The sequence below is a fragment of the Anser anser genome (genome assembly GCF_964211835.1).
Source record: "Anser anser genome assembly, chromosome: 22".
In the NCBI taxonomy this organism is placed as follows: domain Eukaryota; kingdom Metazoa; phylum Chordata; class Aves; order Anseriformes; family Anatidae; genus Anser; species Anser anser.
In genome coordinates this window covers 6,730,286-6,749,415 of record NC_139743.1, presented here as the reverse complement: position 1 = coordinate 6,749,415, position 19,130 = coordinate 6,730,286, and the positions used below count along the sequence as shown (strand labels likewise).

The window sequence follows — 19,130 nt, the reverse complement described above, 5'->3', positions numbered from 1 at the left end:
TGTTTATTTTAGTTTCCTTTTTCCGCATATTTTACTTTCCTTTTTTTCCTTATGCAGTTTATTTTACTTTCCTTTTTATTCCTCACAGTGCTTATTTTCCTTTTCTTCTCACATTTTATTTTCATTTTTTTCCTCACATTTTATTTTCCTTTTATTCCTCGCACTTTATTTGTTTTCCTTTTTCCTCACATTTTATTTTCCCTTTTCTCAGTTTTTTTCTCATACTTGTTTTCTTTTTTCCTCACATTTTATTTTCCTTTTTCCTCACATTTTATTTTATTTTCCTTTTTTCCCCTCACATTTTATTTTCCTTTTTTTCTCACATTTTATTTTCCTCTTTTTCCTCACACTTTTTCTTTTCTCTCACGTATTATTTTCCCTTTTCCCTCACCCTTTATTTATTTCCCTTTTTCCCCCACACTTTATTTATTTTCCTTTCCCCTCTCGCTTTATTTCCTCTCCCTCTCCCCTCGCCCCTCACACCACCCCTGTGACCCCCCCCGCACCACCCAGCGCAGCCCAACCACCGGGGGCACCCACACGCACCACCTCCACGCCCCCCCCACGGCGCGATTGGCACCGTCCCCCAGCTCCTCCCCCCTCCCCTCCCATGCGGGCGGCGCCCAATGGCAGAGCCCGCTGAGGGGCAGAGGGGCGGGACGAAACCAAGGGCGGGCGGAGCGGCCCAAAGCCGCGCTGAGGGCGGGGGGGGGGCGGGGGGCGCGGCGGCAGTGCCGGGCCCGGGGCCGGCTGCGAGCGGCCGCCATGTGGCCGTGCGGCGGGCGGCGGCAGCGCCGCCTCGGGGGCGCCGCGGTGGTGCTCGGCGTGCTCTGGCTGCTGGCCCGGAGGTGGGAGCCCGCGGCCGGGTTTGAGGGGCCGGGAGGGGCCGGGTTGCCTCGGGGGGGGGGGGGTGCTGGGGTTCGCAGGGGGAGCGGGGCTGCAGCCCGCGGATGCCGTCGGTAAATGTCAGTAAATGGCGTGCGGGGGTTGTGAGGTAGGGGAAGGGCGAGGGACCCTCGGGCTCCGGGGGAGGGCGGGGGGGTCGCTGCCCGGCGGGGTTCGCGCAGGGCTTCCCAGCGCCTGAGGAGCCCCCAGGGGTGCTGGCGGCACCCAGCTCGGCTGCCGCCCCCTGCGCCTCCTCCCACCGCCTGCCCCTCGGCCCCTGCCCGGCCTGGCGCTGCCCGCTCGGGGTCCCCTCAGCATCTCCACAGCGCCCGCTGACACCTGCAGCCAGCCCCTGCCCGCCTTCCCTTCTGCCCCCTCCTGCCTTCTTCTGCCCCCCCGGAGCAAGGAGAAGCTGTTCGAGGCTCGGAGCCGACCCCTGCATGGTTCAGGTCCTTCTGCTGGCCGTAGTCCTGCTGCCGGAGGCACCGTGTCCCCGAGGGAGCTGCTCCGTGCATCCCCGACAGCACAGCGCTGGAGATAACAGCGAGGCTGGTGGCGACGCACCTATTTATCAGCACCCAGATCCTTTTTACACCTCGCGTGTGTGCTCTGACGGGTTCTTAAATTCGCAGGAGCGAGTTACCTGGTTTTCAAAGCTACGGAAAACCCTGAGAAGTCTTTGCTTGATTAGGAGCAAAATTCTGCTGTAGCTGGGCTTGGATTCGTGCCACGTGTGTTCTTAGCAGCGGATTATTGAAAACCGATGCATGGTAAAAGCACAGAAGTCTGTCTTTAAGAGTGGATCTGCTAAACACCGTATTCATCGGCGCCCAGTGTTTTTTCTTTGGCTCAGGTCACCTGAGAATGAACCGTGCTATGAAGAGCACGAGTCCAAGCCATGTCGAACGGAGTCGGGACCTTGGTTGCCACAAGGCAGCGAGCAGTGAGTGAAGGCAACTTAAAGCTTTCACTTTTCTGAAGGCAAAGGATGCCCAGAATAAATAGCCAATTCCTCTGAGGCAGCTCTAAGTAGGGCTTATAGATTAACTGCAAAGTCCTCTGTCCTCTGAAGCACGTCCTTTAGTCTTGCCAAGGAAAGCTAATAGCTTTGATGTTCCCTACCAACACCCCATTCTGACTTTCTTTTCTATTAGCTTTTTCTCCCAACTGTTCTGGGTACATGGCAGGCCAATACCAAAGCTAAATCTTGTCTCTGATGCAGAGAGAATTCAGCTAGGCTTTTGTTGCACAGGCATGAATGCCGTAGTGTAGCTGTCTGCCTTAGGAGTCAACTGATGACTTTCTTATTCCCCTTGGAGTGTTTTCTGCTTCAACTTACATCTTATAAAGGTGGACCATTAAGGACTGTATCTTGTCCAACCTAATTTCAAAGATTCTGCTCTGGTAAACTTGGTCATCTAAAGCTAAGTATTTCTGCAGCACAGTCTCACTTGCGCTGTGGTCCTGGCTTCAGAATTTGTGTCCCAGGATGCTTCATGCTTTGCAAAATACCCAAGAATTCTTTCCCGTGACCTCTGTGAGATGGCTGGCTGGAGGTATTCCTGTCCAGAGGTGGTGGCGATGATAACCCTTCCAAGTTCAGTGACAGTGAGGGAGAATTAGTTACAGAACGTGCAGTTGTGGTGCTTCCCCACTGAGGTCTCTTTCACAAATCATAACTGAGTTGCTTTTTGGGACAGAGGCATGTTGGAGATTAATTAAAAAAAAAAAAAAAAGACTTCCTTGAGTCAGGGAGGGAATGGCTACAGAGGGATAAAGTAGGCCAGTAAGCTTTAGCAAAAGGACAAAAAAAAAGATTCTTTGAAATGTTCTGTCGTTACAGAAGTGAGAAGAAATCTACTGGGAGCTATGCGTTGCTCTCAAGAGCTGGTACAGAGCCCAGGGGGGCTCTCGGCTATGGAAATCCAGCTCATGGTAACAGGATGAAACTCTGCTGAGTCAAGGAAGTTTTTTCTGGAGAAGCAACTTGAACAGATTGTAGCGAGAGATGCGGATTTCAGGATATCCAGGGTAATCCGTAGAAAATCTGGGGGACTTGGAGGCTTCCTACCAGTCCTCTTTGGTGAGAGAAAGCACTGGAGCCAGGGAGGTTTGAGGTTGGGAACTTGATGAAAACTTGCCAACTAAGTTCTGCCCAGGATTAAGAAGATGAGCTTAAGTGATTTGTTTATTTTTATCTGGCCACATCTGCTTCCTGAGTGCTGCACTCCCTCTGCCACCGGTGGCCCAGTTAGCCTCAGTGCTGTGTGCAGGTATACCTTAGGGCTTTACCTGGCTCAGAAACGGATTTGAAACTTATTTATTTCCAACCTAAACTTTTGTAATTGGAGCTTTGCATCTCCTGACCCCTCTGAGCTTTCAGCCTGGGGCTCGCCACCAAGCACCGCAAGCAGATAGATACAGCTGCCCTTTCAGGATCCGACGTGGGGAGTTTCCACCTGTGCAAGACTGCAAGTCTGCAGAGCGGCAGCCAGTTCTGTGCGTGGATTGAGAGCCACCTCCCCTGCTGGTGAAATTCACAGTAACTCCCTGGGGGCAGTGCTACTGTTTCCTAGCCTTAGGTCATCTTTCTCTGACTGTACTCGCTATCTTGTGTAGATAAGCATTTTTGATCCTGTTCCTTTGCCCTTTCAATATAGCAGCTACGTATTTTATGCTTATTTCCCCCAGTTGCAGCTGCACTATCCTCGTAAAACCCAGCTTTGCTGTTACTGCACCACCTTCTGACTGGGATGTGTTACTATTTCCTTGCTCAGCACTACTTTTTGTAAGCGGTTCGATAAACGCACGAGTGCTCGTTGACCGAAGGCGGTGAATTTCTAATCTACGCTTGCTTTTCCAGGTATTACCCATGCCTGCTGCCTGTTGTTTCAGAGGCCTGTGAGAATACTGTGCTACACAGGTACTCTGTGCTTGTCAGCCAGCCCTTGCAACCTGGTCAAAGTCTTAGCTTTAGTTGGCTTGTAGTGCCCTTGTCTTGTGCTGGAGGACAGGTAAATCGCTGCAGGCTCCTTAGTAATCCCTGTAAGATGTGAATTCTAAAAAGTCCTCCCCCTCTGCCAACAGCCGCTCTACAGATAGAATAGAAAGCAGCCAGAGGCTTAGGTATTTCCCTCTCCCAATGTGACATTTCTCTGAGATGTGTGGGTCCCTCTTTTCTCAAGACTGGAATTCATTTCTTGCATCTGGCTGTGATGATGTCTCAGAGGAACAAGCTGCTATTGTCCAACTCCTTTGTGTATTCAGAGTCGTGGAACTGGGGTGGTCTGATGGAGGCAGTGTAACTGCTTTGGTTCTGGACTGGTTGATAAAAATATCCTCTTGATTCAGCCAAAAAGGACCAGGGAGCCAGGCAAGGCAATAGGAATAGTTTCTTGCATGCAGGAACCAACCTGAACGGAGCTGTGATAGCACGAGTATTCAAGCTGGTAAATGCTTTGGAGCCTAGTGTCTCATTTGGTCCAGTTCTTTTGCCAAATAAGTTATTAAGGAATTAAAATAAGCAGAAATACAGGCAGACATAAGTTTGTCAGCAGACTTGGTCTTGCTGAGTGATGAATTTGATCCAGGGCTTTTCTTTAAATTGAGGAAAAGTTTTGTTCCTAGTGGATGGGTGAGGATTCTTTTTCTTCCATGCCTTGAGTTGGAAGGCATCAGAGCGGTGCTCGTGATCACAAATACCACGTCACTCCAACTCTAACGTTAAACACGCTTCATAGAGACATCCATTTTTCATAAGCACAAGGCATTCAGGGTAGCAACACTGAAATGCCATTGCTGTTAGAGTGGGGATCAGAAAGCCAGTGTTTGTCATCCTACAGCAAAGCAGGAGGCCTTAAATGTCATCAGTTATAAAAGTTTCTGCCAGTGTTGTGAGCGAGAATTTCCCCATCTCGTGTTTGCAGCAAGTTAGTTTCCCGATCTCTGCCTGAGTGTGTTACGTTTCAGTTGCAGAGCGTGGCAGAGTGGCTTGAGGCAGTCAGGATGGAAGCTGCTAGTGAAATGAGAATTAAATACGCATCTTGGGCAGCTCTTTAACCTGTTTTACGGTTTTTTGAAAATCCTTTATGCTCTGTGTGACAAAAAGCATCGTTTGCCTAGGTTGGAAGGTGAGAGCTGATCCTGCCAGGTGGGCTGAAATGAGCAGTCTCTCTTAGGGGAGCTGATTTCTTTACCAGAGGCCAGATGCTTATCTCTCTCTTTCTCTTCTAGGTTTAACTGGAGTGAGCTGATCCCTATGCGGTTATGGGGGAGGACCCTCGGCTTGCAGACAGAAAACTCTCAGTTCCTGCTGGAAGGCATGCCTTTTCGCATCTTTGGAGGCTCGATGCACTATTTCCGAGTCCCCAGGGAGTACTGGGAAGATCGCATGCTTAAGATGAAAGCCTGTGGTTTAAACACCCTCACGACGTAAGTGTCCTCGCTCTCTCGTCTCTGTGACGTGCACCTAACAGCCAACTCCCTGCTCCGTGAGAGCTGGTGGGGCCATAGCAGTGTCTTTTGGTACTTAGTATGGGGAAGGACTAATTCCTTGTTCTGCCACAACCTTTAGCATCTGTTCTCTGCGTTTCCCTACTAGCCTGTTAGGCGCTTCCCTGAGCCAGTTTCTCCAGCTGGTGGATGTCGGCTCTAGGCTTAGGTGTTCCCTTGGTCCCCATTTTTCCCTGTTCCTTTGTGGTGTGCCAGCAGCTTTACCCCGAAGCAGCCTGTGGATCTTCCGTAGTGCCTGACGAGTGGGATTCCCAGCCGGGATGTTTCGGAACGGCTGAGGAATGCCCACACAAAGTGTTTAGGGGCCTCTGTGGTGACCCGAGTGCTGCGTTTTTGGGAATGCTGCTCGGTCACTGTAGCGTACTGAAAAGAGTAATGGGGACTGGAGTCTTCTTTAACCATCGCACGCTGCAGTACATCAAACACAGACCTGACGCTGATCAAACACACCGGAGGGTGCCTTCTGAATGCTGACACGATGCGGAAGGGTCAGGCCCTCAGCACAGCTGTGATTCAGAAGCTGCTCTGGAGAATGAAAGATCCATGTAGACAAGGCCTGAATTTTAAGGTGACTGTAGCCTGTGTCTTCAGAATGTGGTTTACATAACTGCAATGTCTTTTAAGGTAGATTTTTCACTTAAATGTAGACAGTAATTGCCATTTCTCTTTGGTGATCTCACCACATTTGACAGTCTTGAGAAACTCAGGTACTGCAGAGAACAGGAAAAGAGCCTTAACAAGGAAAGGGCTTATCAGAAAAATGAAAGAAAGGCACAGATAATATTTAAGCAGGGACTTTGTGATATGTACATGCTGTAATCACTGAATCTGTTACTAATGAAGGGAGTGCACAGATTTTTTTCAGCACTTCACAAACACGGTGCCATTATCAACACTTCATTTTCACTGCCCTAACTCTGCGTTTCAGATATGTGCCATGGAACCTTCATGAACAAACAAGAGGGAAGTTTGACTTCAGTCAGGACCTGGATCTAGAGTATGTGGTACAGACAACTCTATTATTAACTCTTCTGGGTTTGAGAGGAGGGTGTGCATGTTGGTTCTGGATGAGGATGGCATTTCCAGCAAAGCCTGTACCTTGATCTGGCAGTGGAGACTCTCATTTCTTCCCCTGCTTTCTGGAGTCCTGGGAACTTAGATGTTTAGCATCAATCTAGTATAGTTGCTTCATTAGGCAATTATATTCTGGTTCTGATACCTAAATTTCATGGTGATTGGCACATTAGGAGTGCACGGAGTAGGGATTCTTTAGTCAGACAGTAATTACCTTGTCTGCATCTCTAGGGCCTTCCTTTCGCTGGCAGCTAAAAATGGGCTGTGGGTGATTCTGCGTCCGGGACCTTACATCTGCTCTGAATGGGACCTCGGTGGTCTGCCCAGGTAAGTGCATGAATAGTTCAATTGATGCAAGCCTTTGGAACTTGGGAAAATAAAGAAAACACACACAAAAATCATCTGATCACACAGCTGAGCCTCCTTCAAAGATTTAGAACGGATGTCTGTTAGATGGGAACTACTTGCTGTGTCCCCAGAACAGGTGAATACTCATAATGTTGCTGAGCTCTCCTGTGGAGCACAGACAGTAAGCCTGGAGCCATCATCTTTTCTTTGAGCAGTTATTTTTTTCAATAATAACTGTGTTATGGCTTAATGGTCACAGAAAGAAAATGGAATTGAGGAAACCTATCTTCTATTGCTGTTGCAACTTGATTGTCTTCATATGAATAGTAATATCTGCAGCTTCATGTAAGAAGCTTCATTTCAGGTCCAGTTTAAAAGTTCTGCTAGAACATATACATGACATGGCTGGCACTAATAAAGTCCTGTAACTTTTCCAACCTCCTACTGTATTTTTCTCTAAAATACACAGCTTGTTGGTGCGAGGCTTTGAGAGCTGTGTTGAATACGTCAGCACTGAGGCTTGCCTAGTTACTAGATCCCAGTGGAACCAGTGCCAGGTTACGTAGCACTTGTTTTCCTTACCTTTAAAGAGCGTAAACCTCAGTGGAGACACTTGACAAAATTGGGGGATTATTTCTTTTAATCTTGTAGTTGTTTTTCAGTATGCCCTGCCTTTGGCATCCTGCATAGTTCAGGTGCAGAACTGTGACTGTTTGTCAGGGACTTACTCATGATAGCATGAGTGTTAGCATGGCTGCTTGTGACCAGAGGTAGCAGCAAGTTCTGTATTTCATTATGAGAAGTGCACATGTCAGTTGGTGCCAGGTCACTGAAATGCTTCTTTATCAGGCAAATAAAAAGATTCTGATAAAGAGCAACTGCCCTAGTCTCGTTTTACACACAGGGAAGCATAAAGAGGCTGTGATTTTTGTGAGTCCACTGAGCTGAAGGTAGTATGCAGGAGCTGAGTCTTTCAAACCTCTAGAAGCTCTATTAGTTAATGCCTTTTGCAGAGGCAAGGAAGGAAGGTGCAAGCTTACTCTGCTTAAATTGTTATAGCAGCACGTTGTTCTGCACTTAAACAAATTGCCCATTTCAGTGTTAGCCTCAAAACAGCTAACTAAATCTTGTAAATCAGCAGTCGAAACCATGGGAATAATTATGGGAACCTTAGCTTTGAATGATGATTGGAGTTTTATGAGAGAGCACTTGGTTGTAGAGCGCCCTTGGGGATGCAGGGAATTCCAAGTAACCTTTAGAGTGGTAAGCTTACCTTCAAGTCTTACTGGGAAAGTTAATGAAATGAGCTTACATCTCAGTGCTCAGGCCTGAAATGCAGGAAAAAAAGAAGGGTAACAGTTTGGCAATTGCAGTCTGGACTCCTCATTTAACAGCATGAGTGGTGGGTAGCCCAAGTTAGTCAGATTAGCTTTAAAATGATTCTGTAAAAACGTCCCTGTCTTGAAATGTCCCTTCTTTGCTCACGGCATACACGGCCAGGCAAATGCACTCCGCGTACACCAGGTACTTGCAGTTGTGAGAGGGGTCCTTCCTTCAGCACTGGAAGGAAGGGGTTTCAGACCCTTCCTGTGTTACAGCGTGCTGTACAGATACAAAGTCTCTTTTGCACTTGTCTGTTTTCTCTTCCATAATCTCCACTGAAGCCATCAATTAAGCGAACACTTTCTCTTGCTGTTGCGAACAGCACCTGAAAACCAAGCAGGGCTCTGTTTTACCTTCTGCATTATCTCCATATAAAGGTCTGCTGCAGTAACTTTGTTTCCACAGTTATGTTTTTGTAGTGGAAAGTATCTGGCATAACATTCAGCTTTTAGTTTCTGCTCAAGAGGAAAAAACTTTTGACCGGCAATCTAAATGTGTTTTGGTTGGGCAGAGGGTTTAAGAGGGAACTGAAACCACAAATGGTGTTGTTCACTGACTCACTGTGTTGTCCGTACCTGCACTGTGCGCTTAGCCAAGTGACACAAAAGGATTGATGATTCCTGCCCAAATATGACTTAATGTCAGTGAGCGGTGTTACCTCTTGCAGTCTTGACTGGACACGAGACTTTAATAGATTCTGGTTGCTGCTTTTCTTGCAGTTGGCTCCTGCAAGACCCAGAGATGCAACTGAGGACAACGTACAGGGGCTTCACCGAAGCTGTGGATGCCTATTTTGATCGTCTAATGCCTATTGTAGTCCCTCTTCAGGCAAGTACAATCCATTACCCTCTCTGACCACAAGTGGGGATTATCTACACAGATGAATGCTGGGCTGTAACAGCAGCATGTTGAAGCAACAGCAAGTCTTCCAGCTTCACTTTAGGAATCGCTGTTAGCTGTAGTTGCCAGTGTCAGCACTGCAGTTTGAGCCATTTGATTATGTTCTGTAGACTTTGGGAGGAGGTGAGGGTGGGGCTGACTCCATCTGAGACTCGTGCATCCTTCCTGCAAGCCAGCACCACCGTGATTTTGGTCCTTCTTGTTAGAAACCACGGTGAACCTCTCCTTTTCCAACAGTACAAGAAAGGAGGCCCCATCATTGCAGTGCAAGTGGAGAATGAGTATGGTTCCTATGCCAAAGACCCGAACTACATGGCCTATGTTAAAATGGTAATGTTGGCTCGTTTACTTATTTCTGTGATGAATCTCACTCATAGACCACCTTCCTTATAGCACTTTCTTCTGAATAACTTTTGAGCATGACTTCAGGAAGCCTTGAAAGCATCAGTGCGTAATCCAGATGGATTTCCCCCGGTATTTCTTTTGGTAGAGGACAAGACCCTGTGTGCACCTCTCCCTGCTGACAAACCTGAGTGCTCATGGCTTCCAGAGAAGAGGGCAGTAGGGAAATGGAGTATCCGTAATACATAGCTGGCCTTGAAGAAGCTGTCTCCTGCTGGTCCTGTTCTGCTTCTCTTGGGCATTAAAGAAGGCTTTCTCCATTCTTGTGTAATCCGAGGCTCAGTGTCAGGCAGGTTCATTTGCCTAATGCCTCCCTTATTCTTGTCAATCGGAGACTGATGATTCCCTGCCTCCAGGCTGTGTGATCAAGTGCTGGCCAGTACCCAAAGAGGCGAGGTTCTCCAGGCGAATCTAACACCGGCCTGACTGACCTGTTCGTTTTTTCCCGGTACAATAGCAAGGCAGACAGTTAACAAGATCTGCAGTATGTCTCACAAGGCTTGTTCTCTTTTAAATTTCTTTTAATTGAATGCCTAAAGTGTTACAGCACCTAAGAGAGGTTACCCATCCAGCAGTGTATGGGTATGTACTATGAACTCGGTGTTCCCTGCTCCTCTGCTACAGCATTATCAGATCCTTCTGAAACTTTTAGGGTACTCAGGCGTTACCCCAAGCACCCTGAGGGTAGTTCTGGATCAGGTCATCATGCTCAAAATGTATAGAGGCTCTTTAACTGAAAAAATCACATGGCAAAAGTCCTAATCTGCTTAGAGTGGTGCTTCTTTCTGCACTAACTCCATCTTGTGGAGCCTTTTAATACTGCTTAGAAAGTTAAATATGGAGTACACATACAAACAAGTTAGAGTTAATTGCCAGCCTGAGCTGATACTGTCAAAATTGTCTATTTTATCTACATAGTTTCCCTCCTGATGTCCTAGACTCAGTGATAAGCATGTAAGTAAATGGCTTTCAGGGCCCTAGATGAATGGGGCATAGAGACTGCTGTGTCTGAACAGTGTGCCAACCTGATTCTTGCTTTTCTGTATCTCAGTGATGAAAGAGCTTACAATGCTTCACAGACTTGTCGGAACAGATAACGTTTCCTTGCCAGGGCTGTGGGTGTAATTCTGCAGTGTTGTTTTGTTAGATTCTGGTATTGTGGGCAACGTACATCTGAGGAATTCTATTGTGGTTAAAGAAAATGTGGGAAAGCTGGATTTGCAGGGAGTTGGAACAGGGTCTGTTGAGGTTTGGGCCCTGAGCTGTGGATGTGGCAAGCTGGTTACTTCACATCTGCACCTAGCATGTATTACCACGTTGTGATCTTCCTGGAATTAGTATAACCCATTTAAAATGAGCAAACAAAAACCCAACAAAACCAACTCACACAAAATCTGAAAGCCCCGTCTTTATCTTGCTCTCTTGGGTGCAGTGTCTTCACCTTCCAGAATGTTTAGGCCATCAAAGGGTCTGCTGCCACCTCATCCACACAGTGTGATCTGTGATTAGCTGAGCACACACCTGTGTCTGCCTCAGACGCTGCTGCTATTCCTGGTTTCTCTGCTGCACCCTGAAATCCTGCAGTGCATTTCAATGCGTTTCAGCTCTCTGCCATTTCTCTAGTTTGCACTTGATGAATAAAAAAAAAAAAAAAGGAAGGCAATAAACTTAGCGCTAAATGCAGTGCTCCAAGAGTCATCTTAATAAAACTCATTAGAAATTCCAGTGTCTTCAGTAGCTGATTTTTATCAGGTAATAGTAGCTGTTCAGGTATTCATTTAGTGATGACACGTTGATAAACTAGCCAGGTTGTCTTAACTCGGAATTAGGTTTGTCTTTTCTAATGCAGATTGTGCATAACGCTCAAGTCTGCGCTGTCCGCACAGCGTGTATGGGCATGTGCAACGCGCAAAGCTTAGTTAAACATACAGCAGACATTGACTAGTTGGTGCATGTGACACGGGTGACTCCTGTATCTTTATCACCATTTTACAGTTAGTAATTGAGTATCAAGAGTTTGAAGGCTTGTTTTCAAAGCTCCTTGAAGCTGATGGAGTCATTTTCGATGGAGGTACAATGGGAAGAGGGGTTAATTTGCAACTAGGAGTTCCTAACCCCTCTTTCATACATCAACCGCTGTTCTGTAAAAGGACAAGCATAAGAGAACACTCCTCATCAGAAGAACCTTGGGTGCGCATGCGTTGTAAAAAAGCTCAGAGTGCTGTTGCAGATAGTCCTGTGATATTGAAGAACCCATAAATTCATTCAGGCAGGATTATTCAAGAGCAAAGATACCTGAGCTGTCCTGTGATGGATACATGCACTAGCAAACCAACATTTTTCTCCTATCCTATCTCTTCTGTTGTTAGACTGTAAGGAATGATGAGCTGGTTTTTTTCTACCACCTAAAGCTTTATTTTCGTGGAATGCAGTGAAATTATTAAACCAATCTCAGAAGATAAAATCCTGATGTGTCAGTTAGAAGCTGATCCAGCTTTTAAAAACAAAACAGGGTTTTTCAGTTGTTTTTGGGCTGGAAAAAGTAGGCAGGGAAACTTCAGGAGGAACAAGAGGTGTCACAGGAATATTATTTCTTACTGGACTATTACTGAGTTCAAGTTCCTGTCTTGCTTTCCCTAGAGAAGGTGATAATGTACTTTAATGCTTTAATATCCTGACAAATACAAAACTCAGGCTGTTAACACAAAGGTTTTCCGTCTTTTTAATTTAGGCTCTGTTAAGCAGGGGGATCGTGGAACTGCTGATGACCTCAGACAACAAGAACGGGCTATCCTTTGGCTTAGTGGAAGGAGGTATGTGCTTGTAGGAGAACCAGGTAAGGTTCTTTGTTGGTAAGGTAAATGTTCTTTGTTGGGGCAGCAGCTGAAATCACGGAATCACAGAATGTTAGGGATTGGAACGGACCTTGAAAGATCATCCGGTCCAATCCCCCAGCCTCTGAAGGGAGAAATGCAGCCTCTGAAGGAGAGCAGATCTGCCGAGCTGTGCCCCTAACTGCGTGTCCTTTTTGTGGTAGGAGCTCCAGCCATAGAGGAGGGACCCCTTCAGCTGCGTGGTACGCACACCAAACAAAACCAGCCCCTTCTCAGAAAGACTCACGAGTAGTTTTCGTTATAGGGTGTAACAGTGATTGCAGGATTGCTCCACAGGGAGGCAGCCTCTCTGCTTTCAAGGATTTCAGATATGTGCAGACTAAATGTCTTATACAGGGCATCAGTTACTTCCCAGTGAGGTTAGTCAAAAGATGGCAGTGCCTAGCATTTCTTTGTGTTGTTTCCACCAGATTAAAGGGCTGCTTTTGAAAATCCTACTGCTTATTGCTTCACTTGAATCTATGTTAAATAAGTATCTCAGGAATTTCTACTGCTAATAATTTAGTCCTAAAATACCTGCCCTGCAGCTGAGAAGAAAAGAGTCCATCAAAGCCTAGCTTCTGAACTCTAACTTTCTGGAAGCCTAGCAGTAGTTTGTGAGGTAGCCTTGTGTTCTTGGTGACCGTGCTCTGTGGAGTACAGCCTTAGGGGAGGGTATCAGATGTACACAATGCAAAAGGATTTCCATTTCCTCTGTCCCTTAAGAAGTGTAAATCCATTAAGTGTATAAAACACTGCTTAGCACCTTTCCTGCTTTTCACTGTGGGAAAAAATGGAGGTACAGATGTTTTAGCCTCACTGTGCTCTAAATCAGACTCCTTGGGGCATAGCATGATGCTGGCTTTCAGATTTCCAAATGCAGCTTAGCTGGGATTTACTTGGCTCCTTGACCTGTGGTCTCTCTGGTGTTCCTGCCAATTGCCTGCCTGAGCAGCCATTGTTTCCCTGAATTAAGTGTTTGCAAGGTACAGTCCTGAGTGCTCCTGTTGTCACTCAATCATAAATACCATAAAGTTTCTAATCTCAGGCATGGAGATGATTAAAAGGAAAGTTTTTCTTTCCTCGTTTTCCTCTTATTTTTATATGAAAGTATGAGAGGGACAAATTCAATAGCTCTGAAATCCACGGGCCTTCACCAGAAGTATGGCGACCCTCTTAATTTTATATTTCTGGAGCAGAGCAGTTTCCAGCCTTGACCACATCGTGTCACCCTCATCCAGCCAGCGAGCCGACGTTCAGAAGGGCTGGTGTGGAAATACCCCGCGAGCCCTCACCACCCTCTGTGGGAATGTTTACTGCCTCAGAGCTCGTTCGTGCTTGGAGTTGGCTTTTCCAGCGTGTTGCATGCTGAGAGCTCTTTGATACCAATTTGCCTCTTAGATGTCATAACAATCTGCTCACTAGAGTCAACATGTCAAGTAATCAGATGCATGGGATAAGTAGGGCTCGGAGTGGTACAGCAGCAAGGTGGTTATGAAAATGTAAAGGGGGAGAGAACAGAATCCAATGTAGGAATGCTTAAAATAGGGAGGAGACTCCTTATAGAAGCTGAAAAATGTTGTGGTTCTGTGAGTTTTTTCTGTTCCTCAGTGGTGTACCAATTCCTTTTCAAGAAGCATTTGCAGATTGTTGCTAATGTCAGGAGCAGTCAGTTTGACGCTCTGCAGAGAAAACTGTGTTGTACAAGGACCTGAGTGTATGAAGCTGTTGCCTAGCACTTAATCAGTGGTTGTAGCGGTGTTTCAGGGAATGAGAAGGAAAGCTTTGGTGGTTGTGGTCCCTTTCATGCTCACAGGTACAGTGGGACATCCCATGCTGTGCGGAAAAATTCTCGGTCTGGGTAGCTGCGCAGCTCCTACAGTCCTCCTCCCTTCGTGGCACAGGCAGTGACAAGAATCCCGAGCTGGGCGGCTCTAAGCTGGCCTGGAACAGCCCTCCTGGGAGCTTATGGGTGACAAAATAAAAACTCTGAATTCCCTCCAGACCATAGCTGCTGCACCATGACAGAAAGCAATGCGTAGTTGGAAATTACCTACTGTGGGAAGGATGGATAAGGGTTTGAGGACATGTTCTCCACACCTTTACATCCTTTTCAATCGTGTGCTGGTAATCTGTGTGCAGAGCAGAATTAGGCGTGTTTGCCTTCAAGATCGCAAGCTAATGCCTTCCATCGATGCTAAATCCACATTTTGTTTTGCTTTCCCACTGTGTTTGCCTGTGCTAAATTCTTCAGCTCAGCACACTATGTAGATGAGCCTATTAAAATCAAGGTATAAATAGTGAGAAGCTTTTGCTTCTGTAAGTATTCTGTTTGAAGTGCTCTGTCTGACACAACTGGGGCTGGGTTCGATACCAGCTCTCTTGTAAGGAGTCAGTGTTTAAAACAGGATCACATTGCTCCTGCAATTTCAAAGTTTCTTGGGAGAAACATCATCAGAGTGACTGAGGGCTAGAAAAGCAGGAAGATGAGTCTAACGTCTCTTAGGGGCTGGGACGCGGGTACCTTGCGATGCATCAGCTTACTGCCTTGCGATGCATCAGCTGCTGCAGACCGGGCTTCCCACGCTGGTGCTTGAAGCTCGTGCACTGACTTTCACTATACATGCAGCACACACCAGCTAGATGCTGGTTCCCCCGTGCTGCGCAGGGCAGAAGCACAGATAAGTCTTCCAATTACAACTTCTGTCTGGTTCGCTTGTGCTGCGGTTCCTCTCGCCCACCCCCAAGGCATGACAAGCTGGAAGATATTGCCTAGGTAGAGATTCCTGCAGCTAAAGCCTGGGAGATCAGTGCGGCATCCAGATATGGCTTTCTAATAATAAGTTTGCCTTCATGTGGTGCCTTTTATCTGAGGATCTCCAAGTGCTTTACAGCCTCTAATTAAAGCTTGTGGCAGCCGGTGAGGTGCTCTGATGCTTTCTCTTTCTAGTATCTCTGAATGTCAGAGCTAAAAATGTGCCCTGCAAATATTCCACTGTGTGCTGTGGTCCACTTAGGTTCTGCATACTGAGTGAAGGCTTTGAAGGGAAATCTCCGAGGAGGTTGTATTGGGGGTTCAGATACGCTCCTGTTCCCCCTGGGCTTCTGTTGAGCTGGTGCCTGGAGGGGTGCTCCCCTAGGTGAGAACACTTTGTATGTGTCTAATTTAATAACGGTTTTTCTGTTCTTGATAGCACTGGCCACTGTTAACTTTCAGAAACTGGAACCTGGTGTACTGAAATACCTGGACACGGTACAGGTAAGATGCAAACAAATGTTGTTCATCTAGATTTTCCAGGACAGCGTTGCGAATGGTATTTGGGAACTGCTGTTCTTGTTCAGCTTCTCCTGGGCCATTTCCACTTTTATGATGGTTATGAAGCCAATCCTAGAGTCTACCATTTGGGCAATAGGAAGTTTCAAAGGCCTGTGCATTTAGCTTTATCTCAACAGAAAATTGGTGCTCCACAATTGGAATTTTTGCTACTCTTTGAGTGAAGGCAGTAAACCCCTTATTACTCAGGCTTTATAAGGACTGGGTCTGCAAAAGGTTCCTACAGAACGAATTAGAACACTTTGGAGGGGCATTAGTCCAGGTACTGTGCTAGAGCATGGCACAACCGCACCAACTGCTGTAAAAGAACAGGACACTGACATCTGGTGATAGATGTGCTTTGTCACAAAGCCACGAGCTACACGAAACTAAATTATTCCTCTTCCCTTGGTTGAATTTGTAGGTCTGCTTGTGTATGTCCTCTTTAATGCCTAACAGATTTGAGTGGCTGGTAATTCTTTTCTGAATATTCAGTGATTGATTAAGTAATTAAAATGAACATGTTTTGGCAGGAGAAGGCACTCTCCAGAAGGCTTTCTGGCAAACATATTTTCTGTAGCGATGGTCCAATATGTACCAGTGGGGAGGACAAAGGAGAATACAAAGCACGAAGCTGGTGGAGCTGTCTGGATCACTGAGCAGGCGTCCTGTTTGAAGGCCCTGATCTGACTTGCCTACCAGGGGTTCTGTGATTCTGTTATGTATGCAGCTACCGATCCCCAAGAAAAAGCCACAACTGTCAAACAGGCAGCACGAAGTTCAGCTGTTTGACTTTCTAGGTTCTAATTCCCACCTTCATTGCTACCTCCGCTTTGAAGCACTGATACCCGGTGCATCCGACTTTGCAGTTGTCAGTCCTCTCTCTAGGTCAGTGGTCTCTCTCCCAAGCTCTGGTACCCTGATGCTGTGGAGGCCCCCAAGAGGAGGCATCTGGACTGACTGTACTCTTCATATGCTGGGGGCTGACCTACTGCAGTTCTTTCAGGGTATGCTGTGAGGGTTATTTCAGTCGTCTTTAATGCCTCAAACTCAGTGTAGGTACACAGAGTGGTATTAATGGCATGCTGCGTGGAAGAGAGTATTGGCTCCCCCAAGCATTTTGTCCTATTTCTGCTAGGACCTGCAGCAGAGCTGATCAGAGGAACACTTGGATTTCAGATACGCTTCCCCAGTAACTTCACAGCAGCACCTTCCACACAGTGCAGTCCCAGGCTCTTCCTGCCTGCTGAGCAGCCCAGCCTACCTGGCATTAACAGTGCTCACTGCAGAAAAACATTCAAATTTCGTGTGTTACTTGAGCACCTCTAAGTCCCCGTGCTGTCAGAGATGTGAATCAGCATGAAAGGGATAGGGAATTGCCTAATGAACATCTGATGCAGAAAGTACTTTGGGTGATGCTGGAGTAGTGAGGCAGGAACAAGTTTTGCTTTCTAGTGAGTGGTTCTCTCTCTCTCCTTGCATCCTTTGTCGTCTTCCCTATTGCTCTGCTTGCTCCAAGTGTCAGCCTGGAAAGTTGTGAACAACTGACATGTGCTCCTGGCCATGATCGATTCTTTTCTGATCTCTTCCCTTGGCTTTTGCCTAGACTGTGAAATGAAATCTGCTGTTGGCGTGCTGAAAGCTGAATCCTGCCACTAACTTTCTTTTTGTACAGGCAAAAGAGGCTCTGTTGCATGTGCTTTTGCTTTCTTTAGGTCTTATAAAACTCCCCAACCCCTTCAAATGAACAGAAGGCGCCTTTCCCACAAACTGAATATACAAATACAACATGGCCCAGTAAAAAAAGCAGCTCCTCCTTTGCCACGCTTACTAATGACAAGATAGGAAGCCTGTCATTTATATCTATAAGGATTATGAAGCTGTCACCTCCTGTTATGGTCTCTTATTCCAGAGGACAGTAAAACTTCTTTGACTTGTTTACTAGGGATGGATTGATTAAACGTATTACCAAGAGCTGCTCTGAACCTGGAACAATTAGATGATTACAGGCACCTGCAGTTGTTTTCTCCTAATGAAACATGAGTTTCTTTAATGCCACTTATCTTGGCCATTTCATGTGACACCAGATAAAGCCCCTACCAAATAAATGCCAAAATTGCCTTGACTAGAAATAAATACCAGGAGGAGAGAGGGCCAGCCAGGCCGAGCACATGCTGTTCTGTCCGGTGTGATGGGGCCACGTGGAATTCTAGAGGAGCGAAGGTAGCTGGCAAGCAGTGAAAAATAGGAAGCAATAGCTCTGTGTGCAGAGCCTTTTTAATGAATACCTAATTCCTGTAAAGGCTAATTCTTTCCTGCCAGCACCATATGCAGCATTAAAAAGGCATTAAGCCGCTAAGGTCTGCTGTTCCTACCTTGGCAGGCATGGGCTGCAGTGCACCTGCAAACTCTCAGCTGGCGGTGGCGTAGCTGATAAGTAGACATTTATAAATGTCTTTTTCTCACAGAAGCTAAACAGTGACTGTTGGTTTGTCTTTTTGCTACAGCTCTACCAAACGATAGCCAGAACTGTTTGGTAGCACCTGATTGTGTGCAGCAGTGGTTGTTTCATGCCTAGAAGAGTATTCTTCTGCTTTTCCTGCCTTTTTTGGACATTATTGGCCCACATTGTCTTGTTCCTCATTTGTTCAGAGCTCTTTAGCTGCTTTTTTTCTTCCAAATTGAGAAGAAACCATTCTTGTAAACCATGTCCTTAAACTTCATTTGAACAATGCTTCCCTGGAAAACAGGGATGAGCGCAAGGCTCCCTATGTCCATTTTAACTCCTTGTTTTTGTTTTGGTGCAGAGAGATCAGCCAAAGATGGTAATGGAGTATTGGACTGGCTGGTTTGATAACTGGGGAGGCCCTCACTATGTCTTCGATGCAGACGGTGAGCACCATACAGTACTGTAGAGGGAGGAATTAGTGCTCTGCAAGCACTTATGGAAAAACGACTCACAACTTTTTCGAATAATCCCTCCATCTTGTAACCTTTGCTTTGTGCGAGTCTTTGTAAATGAAGAATCTCTCAGTGAATGGGTCACATTGCTGTGCCTTGGATTTTCTTTAGAAGTGTTCGTTAACAGCAGATTTTTTTTTCAATTTATGTTTTCAAAACCATTTTTCTTTTTATTTCTTGAAGAAAGACACTATGGGCTTGTGCAGAAAACCAAACATCTTAAGATGTTAGTGTCAGTGTGTCCCCAGGCTTCATGCTATTCTATGTTGACTTCAGAAATGCAACCCAGTGCTTTAAATCATCCCTTCCACCTCCTGAGCTCATGTAAACTCTGTGAAGACTTTATTCCCATTTTGTAAGAAGGAGAAGTTTTCTGAAGCCCCCATCATAATGAAATTACTTGCCTAGTAAATAAATGCTGCTTATAAGGAGAGAATTATTTTACCTTTTGCGGGAATATGGCAAACGTACGCCTCCCG

General features: G+C 46.3%; 1 protein-coding gene across 1 annotated transcript in view; it reads left to right on the top strand.

The window, feature by feature from the left end:
- Window positions 1–750: 750 nt before the first annotated feature.
- The window catches only part of LOC310885229 (beta-galactosidase-1-like protein 2), a 27,280-nt gene continuing 8,900 nt past the window's right edge, over window positions 751–19,130 (top strand). The window contains exons 1-10 of the mRNA XM_083808300.1: window positions 751–848; window positions 3,749–3,808; window positions 5,119–5,316; window positions 6,326–6,394; window positions 6,703–6,798; window positions 8,922–9,030; window positions 9,340–9,432; window positions 12,236–12,317; window positions 15,572–15,636; window positions 18,498–18,602. Coding sequence (XP_083664426.1) covers window positions 766–848; window positions 3,749–3,808; window positions 5,119–5,316; window positions 6,326–6,394; window positions 6,703–6,798; window positions 8,922–9,030; window positions 9,340–9,432; window positions 12,236–12,317; window positions 15,572–15,636; window positions 18,498–18,602 — 960 coding nt within the window. The 5' untranslated portion in view covers window positions 751–765. The remainder of the gene's footprint in view (window positions 849–3,748; window positions 3,809–5,118; window positions 5,317–6,325; window positions 6,395–6,702; window positions 6,799–8,921; window positions 9,031–9,339; window positions 9,433–12,235; window positions 12,318–15,571; window positions 15,637–18,497; window positions 18,603–19,130) is intronic.